The following is a 27,719-nucleotide window of genomic DNA, read 5'->3' on the forward strand; positions in this document are numbered from 1 at the left end:
GCCATGATTGTGCTAGCATTTCATCTTCTGTATTCTTGTTGAAGCTCTACTTGTGGAGTTTTTGCGTTTCTCACACGGTGACTCCACATAATTCAAGCATTGTGGCTAGTGAAATTGAAGGACGTTAGCCTTCATTAGCAAATAGAAGCTGGCCGACTGCTGCTGAAGGGGACTATTGGCTGCCTGGAATATCAGCAAGTTGCTGCTTTTAGACTTTTCTCTTTGCCTATAGCCTCTTGTAGTTGTACAAACGATCTGGTATCTAGACTGCACTAACAACAGCAGAGTATGTTTGTCATAACTATCTGAAGCCTGTGGGGAAAAGCCAAGTCTCTGCTTAGTTTATGTCCCAGGGATATGAACACTCTTGCAGGTGTATTGCACTTCCATAGTATTTGTGCTTTCTCAATAAGATTTTGGGGACTGAGAACTTGGATCAGTTGGTAAAGTGCTTGCTACCCAAGCGTGAGGTCCTGGGTTTGGGTTCCCAGCAGCCATGTAAAAAGCTAGGTGTGGTGGAGTGCCCCTGTGGTGCTTGTTCCTGTAGTCCAGCTCTGGGGAGATGGAGACAGGCAGATCCCCAGAGCTCACCAACCAACCAATCCGTCCAGCTGAACAGTGAGCCCCAGGTTCAGGGAGAGACCATGTCTCAAGAAATAAGGTGAAGAAGTGATTGAGGAAGACACTCACCATTGATCTTTGGTTTCCACTGCACACAGAACAAAATATTTCATACCTGTTTCCACTCCATGCCTGTAACTGCTCTTTAAGTGAGAAGAGGCAGGTATGCTTCCTGTTTGGCGGAGGATGTGCTGAGGCATAAGAGCGAGTCTGGGTTATGTTGTGGGCTCAACAAACACTGCCTGGGACAACCTCTCATGCTCCATTTTTATTTGAACTGCGGCTTTCAAAACATAGAGGACTGAAAAGCTGAATGCCTGATCACTTGTGGTTCCGTTTTAGCGGCGTCTTCGACATCTCCGGAACATTGCTGCTCGGAATATCGTCAATAGAAATGGCCACCAGCTCCTTGACACCTACTTCACTCTTCATTTGTGTGATAATGAAAAGACATATAAAGGTAAGGGACTCAAGCCTCGGCGGTTGTCACATTTGTACCGTTGTAACACGAGTGCTTTGCAGGGTTGCCTTTTACTGTTAGGAAGTTCATCTCGAGTAGGCGATGTATGTTAGAGACGTGGCCAGTGGGCAGTTCCCGGGGATAGCCTTTCATTGCTATGTTTGTTCGTCTCCCCTTTATTAAGGTTACTGTTCCTGTTCCTGTTGCTAGGTAAATTTGTTCCCCTTTTATAAATGTTACTATTCTAGTTCCTAGCATTAAAAATAAATGATGAGAGTCCAGTGTCTTATACTAATTTTATATTTCTTTAAAATATTGCCTTTTTTAGTGACCAAGTTTATGTAACCGAGTTGGTATATTCTCATATTTAGATTTATGTATATGGAGTCATTTTCAGAATGGCTTGGTTTCTTCCAATTCAATTTTTTTTTTAAAGATTTATTTATTTATTATGTGTACAGTGTTCTGCCTGCATGTATGCCTGCACACAGGAAGAGGGCACCAGATCTCATTATAAATGACTATGACATGTGGTTGCTGGGAATCGAATTCAGGACCTTTGGAAGAGCAGCCAGTGCTCTTAACCACTGAGCCCCCTCTCCAGCCCCCCAATTCAGTTTTTAAATTAGATTTATTAATTTTATTTTATGTGTGAGCATTTGGTCTGCATGTATGAATGCATACCACATGTGTGCTTGGTGCCCTTGGGGGTCAGAAGAGAGCATCAAATCCCCTGGAACTGGAGTTACAGATAGTTGTAAACCACAATGTGGGTGTTGGGAATTGAACCAGGATCCTCTGCAAGAGCAGCAAGTGCTCTTCACCACTCAGCAATCCCACCAGCCCCCAATTCAGTTTTACAAATTATACTGAGGATTCTTCTAGAAGTGACAGTTTTAAGAGGAGATCAATTTTATTTTATTTTTTTTTTCCGAGACAAAGTTTCTTGTGTAGTTTTGGTGCCTGTCCTCCTGGATCTCGCTCTGTAGACCAGGCTGGCCTTGAACTCACAGAGATCTGCCTGGTTCTGCCTCCTGAGTACTGGAATTACTGCTGCCCGGCGGAGATCAATTATTTGAGTCAAGATCACAATCTTCTTTGGGACACACACTGAATGGAAAGTACTAGAGTGCTGTGAGTTAGGTGGGATGTTCCATAGGACTAGGGTGCGGTGTAGCTTAACCCTGTTACTGGGTGAAGATTGAGGACAGTCACCCTGTCTCAGCCACTGGCTTCATGCTTTGGGTGAAAGTTGTTTTGGAGATTAAATGAAAAAATAAAAAGGGAGGACATGACTGCTCCTAGGTGTGGTGGAGGAGAAGGTTTATTGCAGATAAAAGAGAGAGATAGCCAGAGGCAGGGACATCTGGGAGAGCCCAGAGTGAACATGACCTGAGCCATGTGAGGGGACAGGGGAGGGGAGAGGGAGAGCCAGACCGAGAGGCAGGAGGATAAAGGGTAGATGGAAAAAGCCAGGTAACCAAAGTGGTTGGACTATTATTATAGGAAAGGGCACTTTTGGGCAGGGAAGCCTAGCCCAGTATCTGGGCTGGAGAAGTCTAGAGTAGGGGCGAGGTATGCCAGCCAGGAGGGTCTTGTAACTGGTTGTGATTGAGGCCCTGGGAGAACCTGGCAGCCAGTGTTCGCTTTGATATGTTAAATAGGTGCCTCAGCAGTTTGTCTGGGGTTTGAGACCTAACTGAGATAACCATGTCTTATAAAGTAGGTAACTTGGATTTCTATGAGGATCAACATAGAAATGTGATAATGCTTGGTAAGATGCGTTTATTAGCTGATTTATGCAAACAGAAGACAATGATACATAGTAAGAGGTAATCAAGTCTTATTTTGAAAGATGGTATTTATTTTGTTTATTTCTTGTACACGGTCTCACTATGTAGATGTGGCTGTCCTAGAACTCATTATGTAGACCAGGTTGGCCTCTAACTTTGATCCTCCCGAGTGTTGGAGTTACAGGCCTGCACCACCATATCCAGCCTTTATTCTGATTTTTCATCCTAACCATTGCATATTTTAAAGTAGCGATTAATCTGGACGATTACTGTTGTCATGACAGTACCACAGACCTTGGGGCTTACCATAATTAACCTGGTGAACTTGGCATGCTAAGCAGGTTCTCTTTATGAGGTACTGCCTTGCAGCTCCCGCCAACTTGGTAGTGACTCAGCTCCCTTGGTCTCGATGCCACGCTCCTCTATATGTGATCTCTGGAGGCAAGAAAGGAGGATTATTTGAGAGAGATTTGAAGTGGAAATGGTTGCTGTTCTTACCATCACATTTTACTGGCCATGAACCAGTTGGGTTATACTTTTAGATGAAGAGGGAAGAGGGAAATGCAGTCCCCCTATGTACCCAGAAAGTGAAGTGTAGCAGTTTGCTCACGAGTTTAAGGGAAAGGCTTTTTTTTTTTTTTTTTAGACCTTAATACCTTTAGTTCACACTTGCTGATTGGTTATATTACTGCATTATATGACCACACTGGAGTGTTTTAACTTTGTGTGTGTGTGTGGTACTGGGGATTGAAGATAGGGCTTAGCTCATGCTCTGGGAGCACTATGCCCCTGAGGTATACTCCAGCCCTCTCTTCACTTTAGGTTGAGACAGGGTCTTTCTAAGTTGTATAGGCTGCCCTTGAATTTGCTTTGTAGCCTAGGCAGGCCTTGAACTTGTGATTCTCCTGCTTTAGTCTCCTGAGTAGCTGGAATTATAGACCTGTGCTACCAGGCCCAGGTCTATAATTTTTTTACCTGCAAGACATGGTTTCTCTATGTAGCCCTGTCCATCCTGGAACTCTCTGTAGACCAGGCTGGCCTCAAACTCAGAGATCCACTTTCCCAAGTGCTGGGATTAAAGGTGTGAGCCACTACTACCTGGCAAGTAGTTTTAATTTTTGATGAGTGTCTATCAATCCTTGCTCATCTTTCTTTCTTTCTTTCTTTTTTTTTTTTAAAGATTCATTTATTTTTATTTTACTTGAATGCTTGTTTTGCCTACATGCCTTTCTGTGCACTGCTTTGTGCCTGGTGCCCTTGGGAGCCATGTAGCACAAATCTTAAACAGGTCTTATTAATAAAAACAAACCTGAAGCCAGGTACTGGAGTCAACACTGGAAGATCAGAGAAGCAGAACAAGCCACAGCCACCTCACCTTGCCAATTCCTCAGCTGATTCTGTTTCCTCAGACTAGAAGCCTCTGAGTCCTCATCCAGATCATTCTGCTACTGCTAAAAGCCTGAAAGCTTAACCAGCTCTAGTTCCTGGTCCTCACGCCTTATATACCTTTCTGCTTTCTGCCATCACTTCCTGGGATTAAAGGCGTGTGTGACCATGCCTGATTGTTTCCAGTGTGGCCTTAAACTCACAGAGATCCACATGGATCTCTGCCTCCCAAGTGATAGGATTAAAGGCGTGTGTGCCAGCATTTTCTGGCCTCTATATCTAGTGGCTATTCTGTTCTCTGACCCCAGATAAATTTATGAGGGTGCACAAAATTTTGGGGAACATAATATCACCACAAAGCCAGATGAAGGCATATTGGCTACCTTAGAACAGGAATTGCAGATGTCTGAGCCATCATGTGGGTTTTGGAAACCAAAACCAGGCCTTCTGCAAGAGCAGCTGAGCCATCTTTCCAGCCCCAGTCCTTGATTATCTTAATAAAACTGTGTCCTTGCTCCAGTGTCAACTGTGATAGCAACAATGAATGGGCTTAGTGCATTCTGGGAATTTGGGAAATGGTGGCCATTATTACAGGAATTGCAGTGTTATTTATACTGGTTTCTAAAAAGAGCAGCCATGGGACTGGCTGGTGACTGTGATCCAGTCCTGGTGGCAGCAGAAGTAAGCATTGCAGTTTCGAGGTTGCCTGAGTTACGGATTTTGCTGTGAAATTTCTAGTAGGTTCCTGAGAGATAGTGTGATGCTTTATGGCACTGTTTTAATCTTGATTTTCAAGACCTCTGCTCTGACATTGTTTTCATAGGCCAAGAGCAGTCCTGAGTACATGATGTAAGATGGAAGCAGAGTGACTATGTTTACTCTTTTGTCTCGATTGCCTTTCCTTTTCTTTCCCTTCCTTTCTCTTTCTCTCCCTCTCCCTTTCTCCTCTCTCTCTCCCTTCTCTTCTCTCCTCTCCTCTCCTCTCCTCTCCTCTCCTCTCCTCTCCTCTCCTCTCCTCTCCTCTCCTCTCCTCTCTTCTCTTCTCTTCTCTTCTCTTCTCTCTGTCTCTCTCTGTCTCTCTGTCTCTGTCTGTCTCTCTCTCTCTCTCTCTCTCTCTCTCTCTCTCTCTCTCTCTCTCTCTCAGCTCTGGCTAGTTTAGAACTCACTGCATTGACTAGGCTGGCCACGAACTAACAGATCTGCCTCCTTCTGCCTCCCAAGTGCTGATATTAAAGGTGTGTATCACCACACCTGCCTTGGTGATTATAGTCTTTTGAAAATCCGTAGACTTTCTTGAGGTTACCAATGAAAAGATCTTAGTACACATAGTGCCAGTGCACTGGCATGCCCATGGTCTGCAATGGGAGAGCCTGTCACTGCCTCAGAAACCCCTTAGGTAGGGCTTTATTTCCTCCTGTGAGCTTTAGTTAATTCATCATTAAACAGACTCTGGGATTAATCCCATTAGAGATGATTGACGTCTTCTGGGACATCTTTCTGCTTCAGCCGGTCATGATGGAATGAACTGTATCTGAGTTGTCTGGGCTTTTGTACCTCTCATCGTGGGAGCTAGGGAGTCTTTCCAGTAGGCCTGGCTAATGTTACCTTATCTGGTTGGATCCGTCATGACGGTCATCAATAGTTCATGGTCCTTCTCTGGCCTTTGGTGCAGAATAACCATGAAAAAAGACCAGCTGGCTCCTCTTCCTACACCACCTGGACTATCTGTTTCATCTCCCGCTTTTACAAGAGAGGTCCTTTTTGTTCACAGATTATCAGAAATGCTGGCTTCTCAGTTGCTCTTTATCTCACCTGAATTCATAGTAGATCCCAAGAAGATAAGGGTCATTTTTTTGGCCTTTTTTAAATTTTCATAGATTGTTGGCCGGGCGGTGGTGGCGCACGCCTTTAATCCCAGCACTCGGGAGGCAGAGCCAGGCGGATCTCTGTGAGTTCAAGGCCAGCCTGGTCTCTAAAGCGAGTTCCAGGAAAGGCGCAAAGCTACACAGAGAAACCCTGTCTCGAAAAACCACAAAAAAAAAAAAAAAAAAAAAATTTTCATAGATTGTCTTCATTCAAGGTAGTTCACATCAAATAGTGTTTGATATATGTTCAGAACGAAGCCTGTGTTGGTGAATGGAGACTCAATTCTAATCCTGCTCCCTTTTAAACTTGGAGGTTTCAAATTTGTAATTTTATTTTACTTTCGAGACAAGGTCTTTCCGTAGCACAGACTGGCCTAGAAATTACTGTGTAGCCTAGGCATCTCTCAAATTCGTGGTAGTTCTGCCTTGGACTCCCAAGTGTTTTGATTGCAGATATGAGCCACCATACCCAGCTAGAGGGTTTATTTGTCTTTAAAGATTCATTATTTTAAAATTGTGTATATGTCTGTGTGTCGGTCTGAGGATGCATGCATGGGAGTGTAGGTGTCTGGGAGGCTGGAAGAAAGGTGTCGGATCTCTTGGAACTGGAATGTTGTAAGTAACCTGATTGGTGCCGGAAGCCGAACTCAGATTCTGGATGAGCAGCGCATGCTTTTAGCTGCTGAGCCATCCCTGCGGCCCTCTAGTTTGTTTTTAGTTATTTCCTCACCTGTGAAGCACTAAGTGCCGCCCTCTTCTGGAATACCAGCTAGCATGAGTACTTCAGGGGTAGAGCTCTGTGCAGAGATCTCACCCATGGTCCATCCTCTGATGACCTTTCCTCTGAGGTCATTCTTCATCCAGTTGCCTGCTGTGTCCCCTTTGGAGTCAGTAGGTGACTTAAACTTGGTATGCTCAAGATCGAGTCTCTGAGGTGCCAGCTTACTTACTGATCCTGTGTTTTTCTCTCAGAAGATGACCACTCCATTCCCTGAGCTAAACCCAGGAGTTGTTCTGGATTGTTTTCTTTCTCTTAATTCCCACATCCAGCCTTTCAGCAGATGCTTTTTTGGTGACTTTTTTGCCCCTTATACCACTGTCCTCCTTTGCCTGGATGGCCAAAGTGCTCTCCTGACGGTCTCTCTGCCCACATCCTCCCTCCCAGCCTGTCTTCAACCCAGACCCAGTTCAAATGGAAGATCATGTTATCCGTCTCCAAAGAATGCCCTCGTGGGGCCGGGCAGTGGTGGAACACTCCTTTAATCCCAGCAGAGGCAGGTGGATCTCTGAGTTCAAGTCCAGCCTGGTCTACAGAGTAACTTCCAGGACAACCAGAGCTATACAGAAAAACCTTGTTCCCCCCAAAGAACCCCCAAAAGTGTTGGGGGATGCTCTCATGGCTTCTTAGCTCATTCTGAATAAGGCTGAGATCCTTGTCTTCTGTTAACCACTTAGAACTCACTTCCTGCTGCTCGTAAGCATCAGTCCCCAAAGGTCTAAACCTCCTCCTGCTTTCTCTGTTCCAGCCACACTGACAGCCTGTCTCCTTTTCTTCCATGTAGGGAACACTTGGCACTTCATCTGCACTTTGCCTGACCCATGGCACCTTCCTCCAGGCCCCTACCTGACAAGCCCGTCCACATTCCTGTTGGCCTTTACTCCACATGCTCTCACTGATTGCTGACTAACCAACCCTTTTACAAATTCTGACTGTTCTCTTTGCTTGGGTTGTTTTTTTTGTTTTTTTTTTTCCCCCTTAATTCTTCTTGTAGTTACTTACGATCACCTGACATTGGTATGTTTAGTTAATGTCTCTTTCCTTCCTGTAGACATAACGTCCACAGAACAAACATTTTTTTTTTTTTTTTTTTGGTTTTTTGAGACAGGGTTTCTCTGTGTAGCTTTGCGCCTTTCCTGGAACTCACTTGGTAGCCCAGGCTGGCCTCGAACTCACAGAGATCCGCCTGGCTCTGCCTCCCGAGTGCTGGGATTAAAGGCGTGCGCCACCACCGCCCGGCAGAACAAACATTTTTAACCGCTCTGTCTCTAATACTCAGAAGGATGCTGGGCACATCTTCTCTCTCCTCCAGTTACTTTCAACTTAATTTTTTTTTTGGGGGGGCGGGTAGGTAATGCAGTCTGTGATTCAAAGCATAAATGAAGGTTTCACCTACGTTCCATCAACCTCCTTTCCCTCTCCACCATGGTAACTGCTGTTATCTGTTTCCTGTTTGTCTTTCCTGAACTGTTTGCACAAATAGAAAGATAAGACGTTCTTACTCCATTCCCAACAGTCCCCTTGCACAGATACCAGTGTGTGCTCAGATTCTGTGCACTTAGCCTTTGTCACTTAGCATGTCTTAGAGGACGGCTCTGGTGGACTGTTTCTGGCTTTGCAGTGACTAGCTGCGCTGTATTTTCTTCAGTTGGCCCTGAGCAGCCTGTTAGGTGTTTTCAGTCTCTCGTACATAATACCGCATTGGCTAATTTTACAAGTGCATTGTTTTGTGTTAGGAAGCCTTTAGGGTAAAGTCTAGGAAGTGGAGTTCTTGGGACATGGAGAAGGTGTTTTTTGTTTTGATAGACATTACAAAATTGTACTTGGTGGGAAATGTTTTAGGTGTGTCTTTCCTCCTACAACCTTATCAATAGATGTGTGAGCTATTGAGCCAATCTGATAGGTGAAAAATAGTTCTGCAGTTTAGGTTAAGCTTGTATGTCTTCTATTGTGGGTGAGGTTGAGGCACTCATAAAACACTTACTGAATGAAGAAATACAGCATAACAGCCAGCATGTTCCATGACCCCGTGCTCTGCAGTCTCTTTATTGCTGGTCCTTTAGGTGTGGGCGTGGCTGTCTGGTCCTTTAGGTGTGGGCGTGGCTGTCTGGTCCTTTAGGTGTGGGCGTGGCTCTCTAGAAAAGCTCTTGCATGCATTGGCTCATGTGGACATAAGGCTCTGATAGGACGCTTTGAGGATCTACTTGGCATATGACTTTATTCAAATGGAAAGGATAAAATGAGTACAAGTTTATTAATAAGCATTATGACTCACAAGGTGTTTCTAATCTAGTATTTTATTTGCGCCTCATAACAACCCTCTTCTCTCCTGGGTGCTATTCTTTTTAGGAAGGTTATGAGACAATGACTGACCTGTGCGGGTTGTTAATCTTACACATGAGAGATTGAGGGCTGAACGTGTTTAATTTTATTCTCGCCATTCTGTTATTGTAGATGTAACAGGATGGTGGTATAGGTCAGGCTCGGTGTGCTAGAGGTCAGCTCACACCCTCTGGTCTCTTTACAGAATCTGGTCCTTCTGTTGAGCGGAGTCCTTTCAGTCAGCCGGTGCAGTTTGGAGCATTAATGGAGATGGCAAATTGTGTGGTTTGTTCACACAGTCAGCCACTCGAGGGTGTAGAAGAAATAGTCCCGTTCCTCTCTCAGAAGTGGAGAGATGTGTTGTGAGAACTGTCTGATTCAGATACTTTGCAGAGGAAGCTAAATCATTCTTTTTTTTTTTTAAGAACTAAAATATATGAACATATATACTTACAGTTGTGTGATAAGTAGTTGTAGTGATTGATTAAATGTTTGAAAGTGAATTGTACAATTTAGTTAGAGAGTATGTCTTAGTTAGGGCTTCTTGTTGCTGTGCCCAAAAATCAGTTGAGGAGGAAAGGGTTTATTTGCCTTACACTTCCAGATCATAGTCCATGATTGGAGGAAGTCAGACAGAACAGGAACTCAGACAGGGCAGGAACCTGGGAGCAGGAGCTGATGCAGGGACCATGGAGGGAAGCTGCTTATTGGCTTCCTTCCCCTGGCTTGCTCAGCCTGCTTTCTTAGAGAACCGTGGACCACCAGCCCGGGGATGGCACCACCCACCATGGGCTGGGCCCTCTCCCATTGATCACTAATTGAGAAAATGCATTACAGCTGAATCTTATCAAGGCCTTTCCTCAGCTGAGGCTCTGTCATCTCTGATGACTCTAGCTTGTGTCAAGTTGACACACAAACCCAGCTAGTACAGAGTGACTTGTCATTATCTATCGTAGACCCTATTTGTCTTAGATCTCACAATTTTGTTTCTAATGGTTTGTTCTAAAGCCACACAGTTTATGCTATACATCTTTAAAAGACTATTTCTAGCATTCTTTGAAAGATGTTAAAATTCATAGCAACTTCAGGGTGTTCCCTTTAGAAACATAAAATTTTCTTATTTCAAACAGTTATTCATAATAAAAAAATGAAACTACCATTCAGCTAGTGAATGTAAGTAACCCAAACCTGTAAGCTAAGAAGAAAACTTAGCTTAATTAGAAGAATTGGATCCTGTTGTAAATCCTCCCTCAGAACTTGTTCTTTCACTTAATGTGTTGTGAATAGTTCTCAAAACATACAATAAAAATGATCTTTTGTTTGGAAGATGAGGATAAAGTAATGCAAGTAGCCTGCCTGCTAAGAAATGCCATAACCCACAGCGGAGGCGGGCAGATCTCTGTGAGTTCAAGGCCAGCCTGGTCTACAGAGCACGTTCCAGGATGGCCAGGGCTACACAGAGAAACTTTGTCTCAAAAAACCCAAAACCAAACCAAAACGAAAATGCCTTAAGGGCAAGAGCTTGCTGGAAGAGGTTCACTTTTCTATCCCTCGAAGCACCTCACACGTGAATACCTGGGGACGCGATTGTTCATTCATCAAAACAAAATTTGTTGTGGTCTGCCCCTGCCCCAGGGACAGTTCTAAGTGACAAGGGGATGGTAGTTGTAGGATACAAGCTCTGTTATTATGGGTCTACAGCTACAAGTGGGATGTGCAAGGCATATATTTCAACTAGTAGAAACACGTTTGTCCGTGTGTCACCTGAGATCATCTCAAGTTCCGTGGTGCATGCATCACCCTTGGGAAATCCCGCCCTGCGGTAGCAGGGAACTCAGGAGTCCCTCAGGCTCTGCATTGGCAGTGGCATGGAGGTAACTTGGGCAGGTGGCTGGGGAACACTGGAGGGTTGTTGGGAATGTCTGTCAGAACCTCTAACTCGTTTTTATTTTGTTTTTGGATTTCGTAACATTTACTAATATATATGAAGGTTTGTGGAATCATGAACTTTCAGTGCTTTCAGAAGAACTTCAGTTATCCAAATTTTCCAAGTTGAGACTGGACCTGAAGAAGTTGAAGAGATAGAATGTTAGAGACAAGTAGAAGTCAAGCTCAGGCCACTTGGTTTCTGGATCATTCTGTACAATTGTGAGGGAGTGCTTTAGAGGTGCTTGAGGAAGAGCAGAAAGTATCCATCATAAAGAGTAGAAGGAGGGGCTGGTGAGATGGCTCAGCTGCAAAAGTTCTTGCTGCCCAGATGAGAGGAAACCGGGATTTGAATCCCTAGGACCCATGTGGATGCTAGGTGACCATGGCAGTCCACATGTGGTCCAGCTTCAGAAGGCAGACATGGAATCTGGCAGGCCACAGTAGCTGTGTTGAGGAGCTTGGAGTTTGAGATATTCTGCCTTAAAGAGAATAGTGGAACGCTCCTGACCTCAGCCTCAGGCCCCTACATGACCATACACATGTATGTGCATGCTTACTGTGTACATGTGAGAAGAAATGAATGGAGATGGGAAAAGAAGGATTTTTAAGGGCTTAAATTAGAGTGTGCTGCAAAAGGAGACAGGTAACAATTATGAAATTAAATCTGAAAAATTTGTAATCTGCTTCACTGATGTTTCCCCCCCTTTAAATCACTTCCATTTAATCTTTGTTTCTATATTTGTTTTTATTGATAAAGATAATAGAGGGCCTCCCCTGCTCAGCCAAAAAAAAAAAAAAAAAAAAAAAAAAAGATTTTTTCCAGGCAGTAGTGGCACACCCCTTTAATCCCAGTACTCGGGAGGCAGAGCCAGGTGGATCTCTGAGTTCAAGGCCAGCCTGGTCTACAGATAGAGTTCCGGGACAGCCAGGGCTACACAGAGAAACTCTGTCTTGAAAAACCAAAACAACAACAACCAAACAAGAAAAATAATAACAGCGGGACCAGATCCCTTAGGTCTTTCAGATGCCTTACTAGAATGTATCGTCAAGTTTTACAGGGCTTGGTTAGTGAGCTTGTTTTCTTTCATATCACTTATTGTTCTTTTTCTTCTTTTTTCCAGAATTTTATAGAAGTGAAGTGATTAAGAATTCCTTGGTAAGTTTGTTTTCTGACAGGTACATGTGACACAGCCTATACCCCTGTTTCAGAAAGTCTGAGTGGTGTAAGTTGAGGTCTGGTTCTTGTGTTATGGTACATGGATGGATCTGCTCAGTTGTTCAGTCATTACTAAATTTTTTTATTGTGGTTGAAAACTTTATTTGCATCATTTCCATTTATAAAGAGCTTGACTATTTTTGATTCTGTTTTTTTTTCTTGGCAAAATTCATAAGAATAGTTTGTGCCTTTGCATACAGGACCTTATTTCTTGGGGATAAAAGTTTTGTTCAGTGAGAAAGCTGAAAGTGTCTAGCTGGGCATGGTGCATATGCCTGTAATCCCAGGATTTGAGAGGGAGGAAGAGGAGGATTGTGAGTTTTAAGGATAGCCTCAGCCACACAGTGAGACCCTGTCATTAAAAAACAAAAAGCAAAACAACCAAACATCCCACTTTTTTTCTGTTTGGAGAGTTTTCTTTTTAAAGTGTGTGTGTGTGTGTGTGTGTGTGTGTGTGTGTGTCTGTCTGTCTGTCTGTCTGTCTGTGTGTCTGCACACAGTAGTCTTGATACTTTTACCTTTTGAGTTTTGTATGAATGAAATAATGTAGTAAGTGCCCTGGTGACTGAAGTCCATGTGTCAACGTGGTTGTTATGATCAGTTGACCTTGTGTGGTGTATTTGATTTTTTGTGTGTATTCTACTGAGTGAATATAAATAGATAATCCATTTTTTTCCCCTGTTGCTAAGCATATTTGGCTTGTAGTTTGAGCCATTGTGCATCATGCTGCTGTAATTATTCTCCTGGGTGTCCCTAGTGGAGCATGCCTTTCTTTCTCTGGATCTGTGTAGGGTGCAGTCCTGTGAATATACGTATGATTGGCCAAAGCTTCTGACTGCTTTTACGACATTGTTGTTTTATTTATACCCATTGCATTTTATGAGAGTTCTGATTACATTATTGTGAACACTTGATGTTTTTAAAATTTAAGTGTTGATAGAAATCATATAACAGGATTTTTTTTTTTTTGCTTTTGCAATTGAGGCAGATATTCTGAACTTAGAATCCTTAGTGCCAACAGTATATGGTTAACTGAAAAGTCACAGCTGTTTCCAAGGGTGTGTGTGTGTGTGTGTGTGTGTGTGTGTGTGTGTGCGTGCGCGTAGGCACAGGGTGTCCTGAAGACTGCCACCTGCTGGTCTCCTCCTCCCTTTCTCTCCCTCCCCATCCCTTTTCCCCTCAAAACAAACAGAAAAGGAGATGGGTGGGAGGGAGGGATAGGGGAGGGGATGGAAATGTGTCTCCAAGTTCTGTCAGAGTCATGTTTCTTTTTCACATTCCTTTAGCCGATAACAGTTAATAATGGTATTTCTGCTTTAATTGCCTTTGGCTTTAGATAGATACCTCTCCCCGCAAGTGATTACTATTTCTGTTGTTATTGTTTTTTGATTCAAGTGGAGATTGTATCCTTACTGTGATTGACAGTCTTTAGAGTAGGTAATGACTAAAATGATTGAAGAAGTAATAGTGGGAAAGGCTAGCTGGATTCTCTAAAGTTGATTTTATCCACGGGACTGATCGGTGTTTGGAAATTCTCTATATGAGTTTCCTTAATAAAGAGGTGTAACAGAGACAAATGACCTGAGCTAGTGGGAGCTCATGGACTCTGGACTGACAGCTGGGGGGCCTGGATGGGACCAAACTAGGCCCTCTGAATGTGGCTTGATCTGTTTGTGGGTGCTATGGCAATGGGACCAGGACTTATCCAGGGTACACGGACTGGTTTTTTAGAGCCCTTTCCCTATGGTTCGATGCCTTACTCAGTCTTGATGCAGGGGGGAGGGGCTTAGTCCTGCCCCAACTTGGTATGCCAGCCTGTGTTGACTACCAAGGGAGGCCTTACCCTATGAGGAGTGAATGGGGGTGGAATAGGGGGAAGAGGGGGCGAGAAAACAGTGGTTGGTATGTAAAATGAAACCAAAATTTTTTTTAAATTAAAAAAAAAAGAGAGATGTAATTGTGACCTGCCATCTGTGATCTAAGAGCAGGTTAGGTGTCTTCTATACATTATTTCTCACTGATGAATGATAATGCTTCAAGGTTAGGTGTATTCTTGTTTCATAGTGAGGAAACAGTCTGGGTCAGTTCGTGACACATAAAACTGATGTTCTGAGGCTGTAACCAAGCCTCCCATATCACACTTCCCTCAGCTTGGTTTTCACCTAGAGACCAGTAAGCCTTGCTATTGCATAAACAAAGCTGAGAGCATGTATTTTTAGAGAAAACACGAGATAGAACTTACCAGAACAGTTGTTGGAATTGCGGCTCCAATTGTTTTCCACTTGAGGAGGGAAGCTGCACAGTATAAATGTTTCTTTATGAGTGACTGGCCCCAGGGCTTCTAAGTCACCCTGCTTCAGCCGAACTGTGGCTGAATAACTTGACACTCCAGCTGCCTCCTGTTGCTCATGTCCACTCTGTCGCCCGGAGTTAGACTGTGTCCTCATCAGGCTTGTCCAGCTTCCTCTCTCCCCCCGCCCCCTCCACCCCACCTCCTACCCCGCCGTGGGAGGGAGACTAAGGTAGCTGCCATTTCCAGTGCAAGGCAAGTAGGAATGAGTGAAGGCTGTGAGTGCTTCGTCTCGGTTCGTCTCGGTGCAGAGGGAGGAAGGTTGCTATGCTAGCAGGATGTCGTCCGGAGCTGGGTCGGAAGCCAGAGCGGGGCTGAGGAAGGCCGGGCAAGGACTTGGCTGGGTTCCTACTAGTTACGAAACCAGTATGAATTCTAGTGAGATATCTGCATATGTTTTTTAAATATTGGTACAGCTTTTATAAATTTTTAGTTTGTGACTATCTCCTTATCAAACAATGATAGGGAAATGAATGCTGGTAATAAATAATGCTTTTTTTTTTGCTGTCGTTTGGGTTTTTTTGTTTGTTTGTTTGTTTTTGTTTTTGTTTTGTTTTGTTTTTTGAGACAGGGTTTCTCTGTAGCCCTGGCTGTCCTGGAACTCATTTTGTAGACCAGGCTGGCCACTTTTCTCTGCCTCTGGAGTGCTGGAATTAAAGGTGTGTGCCACCACATCCAGCTAGTAATGACTTTTGTTTTTTAAACTTTTGATAAAAAATAGTGATTTTACGTCCTCTGGTGGGTATTAGTAGGCAGTGAACGCTCAAGACTACAAATTGTAATATTCAGTGGTGATAGGCAGGGTCAGCTGATGTTACTCCTTGAACGGTCTCTTCCATCTGGACATTGGGATGCTCTGTATGTTAAATATACATTTAAAAGTCATCTGGATCCAGATAGTGAATGAAGACACTGGGCAGTAATGTATGAATAGGTGGCAGGCTGTGTCTGTCTGTGTCTGCGTTGTACCAACTTAGGAGTTCTTCCTCTTACAGTGGCAACTGTCTTGTGAGCTGATAGAGGAAAGGCTGTGGGGAGAAGATTGACAGTACACTACTGTGTCAGTGTATCAGCCTAGAAAGGAGCCCTGGCCACGTGTCTTCACATGAAGTAAGCCCTGTTCCCTCCGGAGGCGGTTCTTAGTTTAGATGATGTACTTGAGGATGCTCCGTATCCCAGCCTCCCACCATGCAGCCTGGCCCCTCAGGTACCTCTGCTCAGTCTCCCTTCTCACTTTGGAGGAAAGAGGTTACTTCATGCTTTTTCTAGCACCTTGTCATATGGGTAGTGAGAATTTGGAATGATTCTGTTCATGTTCTAGAGTATGCGTTTATTGTGATGTGATCTCATAGGGAGTTAAATTTCAGGCGGTGTAAGCCAGCTCCTGCCCTTTAGGCTTTTGACCGACATCACAGTAGGCAAAGAATATGTTGATTTTTTCCCCCATTTAAAAATCTTAAAAAACAAAATAAAACCAAAAAACATTTCATTACTTTTATGCTAGGTGTGGAAGTGCACCAATTTTAATTCTAGCACATGGGAGGCAGGTGCAGGTAAATCTCTTGAGTTCAAGGCCAATATGAGAGTTCTAGTGAGACACTGTCTTGAAAAACAGAAATAAACAAACAAAAGAAGAAGTAGAGCCTGATGTGGTGGTGCACGCCTTTAACACCAGCGCTTGGGAAGCAGAGGCAGGCGCGGATCTCTGTGAGTTCGAGGCCAGCCTGCTCTACAGAGCGAGATCCAGGACAGCCAGGGCTGCACAGAGAAACCCTGTCTCAAACAACAAAACAACCCCCCAAAACAAACAAGAAGAGGAGCACAGTTGTTTTCTCCCATGTCTCCTTCCAGTCACTGACACACCCCAAAGAGGCCGGCAAGCTCCCCTTTCCTGGCTTCCTGCACAAGAGCACGGCTTGGCCCTTTCGTGGCATGTGCTGTTTTGTTCAGCATATTGTGAGACTCTGTTGGTCATGTAGTAACTCACTGACTCTAAAGAGCATCTCTGCTGAACGGAAGAATGCCTTTTTCCGGTGTGCGTGCTTAGGCACCGAATGTCAGAGAGACGGGCTTCATTCTGCTCAGTTGGAGTCGACACTGGCCAAAGAGTTGCCAGTGGTTTCTGTACGGCCCTCCCAACAGTGCAAGGTTCTCAGGTGGTTCCGTATCCTGGCCCAGACTTGGAGTCTTCACCTGTAGTCACTCTGGTGGGACCATAGTGATATCATTGTGACTTCAGTTTGTACTCCCTCATAGACTGTCCTGTTGAGCACCTTTCCAAGTGTCGGTTGTCATGGAGTACAATGGAGGAACATCCCAGCCAATGCCAAGTTAAGACTAAACAGACCCAATGCGAAGATTTGAGATTTTAATGAATCAGAGGTAGATAGACTCTTACTATGTAGCTCAGGTTGGCTCCAACAGTCTTCTTGCCTCTGCCTTCTATGTACCAGAATCACAGGCCTTGCTCCCTCCCCCATGCCTGGCCTGAAACTTTAGGTTTATCATATACATTTGATATACCTTGGTAGCCAAGACACTCCCTTTTCACGCTTTCCATTCTCCTCTCTTCAAAGACACGTGGAGTTGCTGGTCTGTTGAATCCCAGTGAAGTGAAACATTTGTTTGTGAATTCATGTCCACGTCACCTTTGTGTGGTCTCCTTCCTTTTCCTGTTCTTTTAAAAGTTATTTTACATGCACACACATTTGTGTACATGTGTGTGTACAGGTATGCGTGGGTACGTGGATCTCTCTATATATATGGAGGCCAGAAGAATGTCAGATCCCTTGGAGCTGGGGTTACAGGCATATGTAGGGCACACTACTTGTTACGTGAGTGCTGGGTTCTGAATTCCAGTCTACGTGATTGTACAGCCAACACTCTTAACTACTGAGCTGTTTCTTCCTCCCCTGCTTCCAATCCTTTCATAAGGGAAAAGTATTTAACTTTTTCTTAAGAACTTGGGGTTGTCATGAGGAATGTTAGTTGTTATACCAAGCTGGTCTTTCAATGGCTGCAGCATAAAGCCCCATCCATAGCTCTTACCATGAATGGTCTCCAGTGCAGCCCATGTTCTGGAGAACAGTTAGTTATCTAGGGCCGGAGAGGAGGCAAGCTGCGAGTTCTTGACTCTGAGTCTAGTCCCGAGAACTGTAAACTGGTCATGGTGGTGCTTGCCTACAATCCTAGAACTTGGGAGGTTCAGAAGTTCAGAGTATCCTTGGCTACATAGTGAGTTTAAGGCTAGCCTGGGATACATAAGGCGTGTTTTTGTTTGGTTGTTTGGTAAGAAAGTTTTCTATTGCTTTCATGCCTTTGGAGTCAGCTGTAAACTTTCAGTGCCAGCTCCAGCTGTAACCACCATATGACAAGCAGGTTACTTGATGTCTCCTCAGCATCAGCTTCTCCTCTGAAGAAACGATCATGTTACCTACTTTACACAGGGCTCTGGAGTTTTAAGTTTAAGTCAAAATGTGTACACACATTGCTGTGGGCACTTAGGATGCCAGGAGACATTCAATACTCTGGGAGAATCTCGGCCTTTGAGGAGGGCATGACAGACAAGGGAAGTCCGGTGATGTGTGGTGGACCCCCAGGTTCCTGGGGAAGTACAGACATTAGGGCACCACTGCTCACGGTGTCTGGTGGTGTGTGGTGGACCTCCAGGTTCCTGTGGACATTAGGGCACTACCACTCACGGTGTCTGGTGGTGTGTGGTGGACCTCCAGGTTCCTGGGGAAGTACAGACATTAGGGCACCCCACTCACGGTGTCTGGTGGTGTGTGGTGGACCTCCAGGTTCCTGTGGACATTAGGGCACCCCACTCACAGTGTCTGGTGGTATGTGGTGGACCTCCAGGTTCCTGTGGACATTAGGGCACCCCACTCACGGTGTCTGGTGGTGTGTGGTGGACCTCTAGGTTCCTGTGGACATTAGGCACCACCACTCACAGTGTTCTTCCTTTCTAGTGATAGTCACACCAGAAGTGAAAGTGAGCGGCGTCGTTTTTATTCCCTGTTTAGAAAACATGACACACATCAGACAAGACAATAAGCCACCGTTTCCAAAGGAATCTTCACTTGTGCTTTCCACTGTAGTTTTTATTTATTACCTTTCTAACCTTGAAATGATTAGGACTTCTTTTGTACAATGCCTGGAATGTAATGTCTTTTTTTTGGTTTATTTGGCAAATCTTTGAATCCTTGCCTCCAGGATACTAGAGGGGAAAACAGTAGCAGAAATGCCCCAGCCTTACAGAGGGTCTGGTGTGGAGCCTGACAGTTAGGAGGCAGACATCAGAGGCTCCCCTGAGGGAGGAAAGCTTGAACTGCAGTCTAGTGGTCAGAGAAATGTTAGTTAGGAGAAGAACGGCTGTGGAGGGAGTCGGGAAGGGCTCTGCACATAGGCCTCAGCGTCCTCATTTCAAAACTTGAGTTGGACTGACAGGTTCCATTTTTAAATATGTAAACTAGGAGGTGCCACTTTACTACCTCCTCATCTGTGCTGTGGTTTGTGTAGATTAAAGCAGGTGCAGTGCTCGGGCAAGTGACGACAGCCGATAGCTGCTCTTGGGGTGGTGAAGGACATGTGGACTGAGGGGGGCAGAGGGGAGGAGAGGGGAGGAGAGGGGAGGGTGAGGGGCAGGGAGGAGGATGGGGCAGAGGGGAGGATGGGGGAGGATGGGGGTAGAGGGGAGGATGGGGGCAGAGGGGAGGATGGGGGAGGATGGGGGCAGAGGGGAGGATGGGGGCAGAGGGGAGGATGGGGGCAGAGGGGAGGATGGGGGCAGAGGGGAGGATGGGGGCAGAGGGGAGGATGGGGGCAGAGGGGAGGATGGGGGCAGAGGGGAGGATGGGGGCAGAGGGGAGGGTGGGGGCAGAGGGGAGGATGGGGGGCAGAGGGGAGGATGGGGGCAGAGGGGAGGATGGGGGAGGGTGGGGGCAGAGGGGAGGATGGGGGAGGATGGGGGCAGAGGGGAGGATGGGGGAGGATGGGGGCAGAGGGGAGGATGGGGGTAGAGGGGAGGATGGGGGCAGAGGGGAGGATGGGGGCAGAGGGGAGGATGGGGGCAGAGGGGAGGATGGGGGCAGAGGGGAGGATGGGGGCAGAGGGGAGGATGGGGGAGGGTGGGGGCAGAGGGGAGGATGAGGAGGATGGGGGCAGAGGGGAGGATGGGGGAGGGTGGGGGCAGAGGGGAGCATAGTCTCAAGCTCCAGAACTAGTGAATTGGCAGAGAACTCTCCTGCAGAGTTCTCAAGCTCTAGATGAGCTGAGGCGACTGGCGAGGACCAGCTCCTCCCGCCTTGTCTCCAGCTCCTCCCGCCTTGTCTGCAGTGGTCACTCGAGTCTTGTACTAGTGTAACCTTGGCTGTCACGTCAGTCACTTAGCTGTCTCTTGTTTGCACATCATCATTCTGTTGGCAGGGGTGGCTGGCTTGAGGTATTGGAACACAAAGTCTGAGTAATCACTGACTAACCACTGAGCTCTGCAGAGAGGTAATACTAGATATGTGGGTTACAATTAGCATCAGTCAGCCCAGACCACAGGCTGTGGAATGGCAGTGAGAGTCATTTAACTTCCTGTCAGTGAAGAGAGCAGAAGGCGGTGCAGTAGAAAGTGCATCATTAGGCGACACTGCTAAATCCCACAATCCACTCTGTCTCAGAATCATCAGTTATAAAAACCGAAACACTATCACTTGGCAAGACACCATGAAGCTTAAGCAGGGTGGTAGCGAACGCTTCCCAGTGAGAGGAGAAGAGAAGCCAGGCGATGGTGGAGGAGCTTGGGCACCTCACCCAGCGCACAGGCCTGGAAGCCTTCCCTTTGCGTCTCTCCCTTTGCGTCTCTCCCTTTGCGTCTCTCCCTTTGCGTCTCTCCCTTTGCGTCTCTCCCTTTGCGTCTCTCCCTTTGCGTCTCTCCCTTTGCGTCTCTCCCTTTGCGTCTCTCCCTTTGCTTCTCTCCCTTTGCGTCTCTCCCTTTGCGTCTCTCCCTTTGCGTCTCTCCCTTTGCGTCTCTCCCTTTGCGTCTCTCCCTTTGCGTCTCTCCCTTTGCGTCTCTCCCTTTGCGTCTCTCCAGCTGCAGCCTGCTACTCCTGGGCAGCTGCTCTTCGTTCCCTGCTCACACTTGATGCCTCCCGCATGTGAGCCCTGGTGTATCGTGTTCCCTTTGCTGGAATTCCCGATTTTAATCTGCTGAAATTCTGTTTGTGCTTTCGAAGCCAAGCTCTCACAGGCTCGGATGTCTTCCTGTTTCTTAGAGTTGATGGTTTCTTTCATGCTGCTGTGTAACCTTTAGCAATAATTCTGTCACTGAACTTGCCATGGGTCACAGATGTTACCCTGTGACTGATGTCCCAGTTTATGTGGTACTGGGAATTGAACCCAGTGACTGCACTTGCCAGGCAATCACTCTACTGTTGGGCTGCACCTCCAGTGATACAGTTGTTTTAAGAGGAGATTGAATTGGAGGGCCTGGAGGGCATTGTTTATATGCTGCCCCTCTTTTCATTGTTTGTGAATTTCATGCATGCATGTATGCAATGTGGTTTGATCACCCCACCCCTTTACTTCTCCTCCAGTTCCTTCCCTGTCCTTGAAGAAAACTGATTCTCCCTCCTCCAGCTGCCTAAGTCCTCAGCCAGGGGTGGAACTTATTGAGTGACCTTCCCCATCCATGCTGGGATTTTGACTAGCTTAATTTCGGGAAGTCTGGTGCATGCAGTCACAGCGCTGTGAGTTCACGTGCGCCACAGTCCTGATGTGCTTGGCAAATACTGTTTGACTGCAGATGTCCACTCCATTTGGCTCTTACAGTCTTTCCACCCCTTCTTCCTTGATAATTCCTGAGACTTGGAGGTGGGGGATGCTGTATGGTTGGCTCAGCTGGGCACTCCACGAGCTCTTATTCTCTGTATGTTGACCAGTTGTGTGTCTGTATCAGTCTGTGTGTTGGCTTCTAATAATCATGTGTTGTGTTAATAAATGAGTGAAAGTATTGATGAAACCATGTTGGTGAGAGTGAGAGTAGTTCTGAGTTAGCAGATAAATCCAGAGGGTCCTTGTCACCTTACTTGTTAATTGCACAGTTGTATCTGTTTATAATACCTTTTGTCTTTTAAAACAAGTGTTTGTTTTTGTCTATGCCAGGGAACAGGGGTCTGAGCATGCCAGGTGCGTGTCAAAGGGCAGCTTGCAGGAGTTGGGTCTTTTATCTGTCATGTGGGTTCTGGGGATCGAACTCAGGTTGTCAGGCTTGGCGGCAAATGCTCTTACCCACTGAGCCATCCTGCCAGCTTCTGGTCTTTATCTTTTATTTTAGTTTTTTAAGTATATTGGTGTTTTGCCTGCATGTATGTCTGCATAGCATTTGTGTGCCTGGTGCTTGCAGAAGCCGGAAAGAGGCATCAGGTCCCCTGGAACTGGAATTATAGGCAGTTGTGCCTTGTAGGTACTGGTAATCAAACGTGGGTCCTCTGGAAGAGCAGCCAGTGCTCTTAACCACTGAGTCATTTCACCGGCCCTTCTTTTGTTTTTTAAAAACAAAATGATATACCATCTAATCAAAATTCTTGTAAAGAAGTTAGAGTCTTCTTAAAGTATGTTTTAATTTCCACCCACAGAATCCGACGTGGAGGAGTCTTGACTTTGGAATAATGCCGGACCGTCTGGATACATCCGTGTCTTGCTTTGTGGTGAAGATTTGGGGTGGAAAGGAGGATGCCTATCAGCTGTTGATAGAGTGGAAAGTCTACTTGGATGGGCTGAAGTACTTGGGTCAACAGGTAATTTTCAGAGTGAGATTTCAAAGGTTGTCTTCTACAAATTATCAAACTTTTCTACTGATTCTCTTCTCTGTACATTTTCAGTTGTAAATGATGCTAATAGAAAAGAAAAAAGTAAAAATTAAATTAGTGCAAGGAAAAAAAAGTAACTTGCCTGGCATAGTGACGCGTGCCTGTAATCCCAGCACTCAGGAGGTACAAGCAGGAGGATTGCAGCAGATTGGAGTTGGGCCTGGTCTACACAGGGAGTTCTGGCCTAGCCAGAGCCTTGTGACAGAACCAGGACAAGAGCAAACAAGGCTTGTGATACTATGTCTACTTAAGTTGCTTACATTGTTACATTTGAGTTAGTGAGGTGTGGTGGCTCCCACTTGTGATTCTAGCCCAGGGAGGCTGAGCTAGGGTTGCAGCAAGTTTGAGGCCAGCCCCGGGTGAGTTTCAGGCCATCCTGGGCTATAGAGTGAGACCGTCTCAGGTAAAGGACCTTGAGATGTGGAAACTCAGGCAGAAGCACCCTAAGTGTGTATGCGAGTGTGTGTGTGTGTGTGTGTGTGTGTGTGTGTGTGTGTGTGTGTTCATGTGTCTGAGAAGGATGTGTTTTTCCTCACTCATTCTGCCTTGGCCTTGTTAGGTGAACACAAAGAACACCCCATTAAACACCTCCCTTCCAACCAGTAGACTTGGGTCATTCCACAAGTAGGAAGAGCTGCTGCTGTGCTGAGTAGAGGTGACAGATGTGCCCTTCGTGCTGGTCCCGTCCCTTGCCTTTGTTACCCTGTGACTGATGTTCCTTGTTCTTGAACTCTCCTGGTTATCTATCTATCTATCTATCTATCTATCTATCTATCTATCTATCTATCTATCTATCTACCTACCTATCTACCTATCTATGAATCTATCTTCCTTCTTTCCTTTCTATTTATTTTTTGTTTTTCAAGACAAAGTTTCTCTGTGTAGTCCTGACTGTCCTGGAACTCACTCTGTAGACCAGGCTGGCCTCAAACTCAGAGATCCATCTGCTTCTGCCTCCTGAGTGCTGCGAATAAAGGTGTGCACCACCACCGCCCGGCTTCCATCATCCTTTCTAATAGCTCCAGAATGCAGCCAGAAGTTTATCAGAATTGCATATGATACAAAATCTATTTACTGTCTCATATAAAGGTCATTATAATTAATGTTTATAGCAACTTTGTGAAGGTTGATATTTTTGCCTTTATTTTCCCACCAGGAAGTGGGAGATTGAGAGAGTTTAAGAAAATACCTAAGACCACTTAGTAGGGTGAAGCTAAGATGTGGACTCAGATCTGTCCACCTTAGAAACTCCTCGTGCTGTGCCACAGTGGCATGTCTGAGTGGCCCTGCCAACCTCCTCATTAGAGTGAAAACCAGTTCTCTCTTGTGGTACCCCTGTTACTAAAGTTACCCTAAAATGTTAGATGTAGGTTGTTTATAAACATCCTTAATGCTTTGGTAATATTTGTTCAGTGTGTACATTCTGATGCTTCTAAGGAACAATTTAAGTCTGTTCTTTTCTCGGCATTGAAAAATCCCCATATTCAGTGTGCTTACTATACTTTAATTTTTATTTGATCATTTATTTATTGTTTATTTTGTTTTTTGGGTCTTTCACAAGCTGGAACTGCTCTACCACTGAGCTGCAGGCCTAGCCGTACAATGGATCTCTCAACCTTTCTAACTGAAACTTCATTCTTTGATTACACACATGTGCCTCACCCTGTCCCTGTAGCATGAATCTTAAATAGTCTTATTAATAAAATCAAACCTGGAGCCAGATATTGTGGTGAATGCTGGAAGATCAGAGAAGCAGAACAAGCCACAGCTACCTCACCTTGCCAGTTCCTCAGCTGATCCTGTTTCCTCAGACTGGAAACCTTTGAGTCCTCATCCAGAATGAGTCTCAGCAGAACTGCTGCTCCAAAGCCTGAACACTTAACCAGCTAAAAGCTTCCAGTTTCTGGTCCTCACGCCTTATATACCTTTCTGCTTTGTGCAATCACTCCCTGGGATTAAAGGCTCACTTTCTGGGATTAAAGGCGTGAGTCACCATGCTTGGCTGTACCCTTGAACACACAGAGATCCAGGTAGATCTCTGCTTCTGGAATGCTAGGATTAAAGGCGTGTACTACCACTGCCTATCCTCTATGTTTAATATTGTGGCTGTTCTGTACTCTGACCCAGATAAGTTTATTGGTGTGCACAATATTTCGGGTAACACAATACCACCACAGGTCCCAGCCCCCAAAGATCACCATTTTCTCTGCTTCCATGAGTCCAAGTCTTTTAGGTTCCACACGCGTGCGAGGTCATGTTCTTGCCAGATTTTTATTTCTGCAGTGACCAGACAATGCTTTTAATACCACTCTTCCTTAACCAACTTCTACTCTTCTAAAATGGTTTCATCTCTCTGAACCTTCTCATTTTTGTTCATATTTTACTGCTGGTCTTTTAGAAGTCTGCTTTGGAGTAACTTGGAGTTAGTGCATACTTTAGCACCCAGCTACACCTCAGCCCTTAGAGCTGCCTGATTAGAACTTGCCGGATAGTGACGTTCAGTTTAGAGTCTTCTTCTTCTCGCTCAGGTTGGCCAGAGGCCCATGGTGGATACTTGGTTGTCTGTCTTTTGTGAGTGTTTGTGTTTTGTGGAAGTGGTACTTCTTAACGCTGTTGTGACGTGGTTCCGGGCCTGCAGGGGAGACTTTGGCAGTGGTGGCTTCCTTATGCTTCCTAATTCACACACACCTTTACTGGCGGTCTTAAAATACTGTACTGTGCTTGTGACTGACTTGAGCTTATGTCAGTCAGCATTCAGGACTCTTCTTGGAAAGCTGACTGTACTAGGAAGCACACTGGGATGGCAGAGCACAGGTGTAGTGTTTTTTAAGCCAACAGAAAGTTGGTATCAGTATAGGGAGCCCAGCCTTGTCTCTGAAATAGAGGTAACAGCATACATGAGACATCAGTTATTATGAAAATCACTGTTTTAGAGAAAGAAACCAAGGTGAATTAGGATGAATAAAAATTAGTTAGGTTGCTTGAGTGGTCCTGTGTTTTCTACCAGTTCTTGTTCTTAGTGTTAAGGACCCAGGGAGGTGGAACACACCTTCTTAAATATGCCATTTTAAATAGAGTTTAGAAAGTGTGTGTGGGAGAATTCAGACTAGCCCCCATAGAGTCAGGGAGGGACTGCTTCTGAAGGGTTGGTTTTTAAGTCAGGCTTATTGAGGTGTAATGTACACACAATCAGTTTACCCTTTTAAAGTGTGTATGGAGTTGGAGTGTAGCTCAGTGGCAGAGCATTTATTTGCCTAGCATGTTTGAGGCCCGGGCTCCATTCTCAGGATCGCACTGAAACACAGCATGAAAGTGTACAGTTCACTGACTCTCAGACATGTATGTGGAGTTGAGTAATTACCACGTGATGATTCAAGCTGCTGTGAATGATCAACTGTAGGCCTTCGTGGTGTCATATGCTGTCGTTTCTTCTGGGTAGATACCCAGAAATGCAATTGTCGGCTCTTAGGTAAGTGCATGTGGAATCTGTAAGGGACTGCAGGTGGTTTTCAAAGGTCAGTGTAAAGGTCTCCGTTCCCAGCTGCAGCTTCACACCTTTATAGATGCGTGCTGTTCTTTTTCTTGTTAGTCTTTTGAACTTCAGCTGTTTTAATGGTGTAAAGTGGCATTTCATCAGGTGGTGGTGACACACGCCTGTAGTCCCAGCACTCAGGAGGCCAGCCTGGTCTACAGAGTGAGTTCCAGGACAGCCAGGGCTACACAGAGAAACTGTCTAACCCCTCCTCTCCCAAAAGTAGTATTTTAATTCAGATTTTCCTGATGAATCAACCGATCTCTCTCTCTCTCTCTCTCTCTCTCTCTCTCTCTCTCTCTCTCTCTCTCTCTCTTTTTGTGATTATTGTGTTTTGTTTTGTTTTTTTTTTTCTATAATTAGATTTTAACTTTAAAGAGCCACCAAAGTGGTGGGTCTCATTACAGCTTTTTAATACACATACATGTGCCTTTTTGCTTTGTTTTATTCATCCCTCTTCTATTGCCCCCCCAACTCCTCTTGCTGGTACCCTTTTTCACGAGCATCCCTCCTCCCCTGCACTCCTCTTGCTGGTACCCTTTCCCACAAGCATCCCTCCTCCCCTGCACTCCTCTTGCTGGTACCCTTTCCCACAAGCATCCCTCCTCCCCTGCACTCCTCTTGCTGGTACCCTTTCTCACAAGCATCCCTCCTCCCCTGCACTCCTCTTGCTGGTACCCTTTCTCACAAGCATCCCTCCTCCCCTGCACTCCTCTTGCTGGTACCCTTTCCCACAAGCATCCCTCCCTTCTGACTCATGTCACATGCATCCTGTTATTCTTTCTTTGGCATCATTGTTGAAGAGCAGTTGTTGGACATCATTTGTGTGGGTCTTGTTCCTGGATTGTCTGGTGCATTGGAGTGTGTATCTGGCCCAACGCCGAAGCCAAACTCTCTTGACGACGGTAGTTTTATAATGTGCCTTGAATTTAGGTACCACAAGTCCCCTGGCTTTGTTCTTTCATTCGTATTTTTTTGGTTCTAGATAAGTATCAGAACATTAGCTTTATAAAACTGAGAACAGAGCTGGGTGTGGTAGCGCATGCCTTTATTCCCAGCACTCAGGAGGCAAAGGCAGGCGGATCTCTGTGAGTTTAAGGCCAGCCTGTTCTACAGAGTGAGTTCCAGGACAGCCAGGGCTACACAGAGAAACCCTGTATTGAAAAACAAAAACAAATGAAAATAGACCAGTATTATTCTGGCTATTGTAGGTTTTTTTTTTTCTATAAAATTTGTCTGGTATTTTGATAGGTATTAAATCAAGGCAGATTTGAAGAGTATTGAGTCTTTCATTCTGTAGGCATGATACATCTGTTCATTTATGAAAAGATTTCTTGATTTCATTCACTAGTATTTTCACAGGTCTCAAATATTAGATTTATACCTATATATTCCTATCCTTTTTTTTTTTTTTTTTTTTTTGGTTTTTCGAGACAGGGTTTCTCTGTGTAGCTTTGCGACTTTCCTGGAACTCACTTTGTAGACCAGGCTGGCCTCGAACTCACAGAGATCTACCTGCCTCTGCCTCCCAAGTGCTGGGATTAAAGGCGTGTGCCACCACCGCCCGGCTTATATTCCTATCTTTTAATGCAAATTGAAATCGATACT

At 45.3% G+C, this 27,719-nt stretch overlaps 1 protein-coding gene across 1 annotated transcript in view; it reads left to right on the top strand.

The window, feature by feature from the left end:
- Positions 1–27,719, top strand: part of Uvrag (UV radiation resistance associated) — a 274,915-nt gene that overhangs the window by 25,987 nt on the left and 221,209 nt on the right. The window contains exons 2-4 of the mRNA XM_059270780.1: positions 964–1,081; positions 12,276–12,310; positions 22,346–22,507. Coding sequence (XP_059126763.1) covers positions 964–1,081; positions 12,276–12,310; positions 22,346–22,507 — 315 coding nt within the window. The remainder of the gene's footprint in view (positions 1–963; positions 1,082–12,275; positions 12,311–22,345; positions 22,508–27,719) is intronic.

The sequence above is a fragment of the Peromyscus eremicus genome, chromosome 1 (assembly GCF_949786415.1).
Source record: "Peromyscus eremicus chromosome 1, PerEre_H2_v1, whole genome shotgun sequence".
In the NCBI taxonomy this organism is placed as follows: Eukaryota; Metazoa; Chordata; class Mammalia; order Rodentia; family Cricetidae; genus Peromyscus; species Peromyscus eremicus.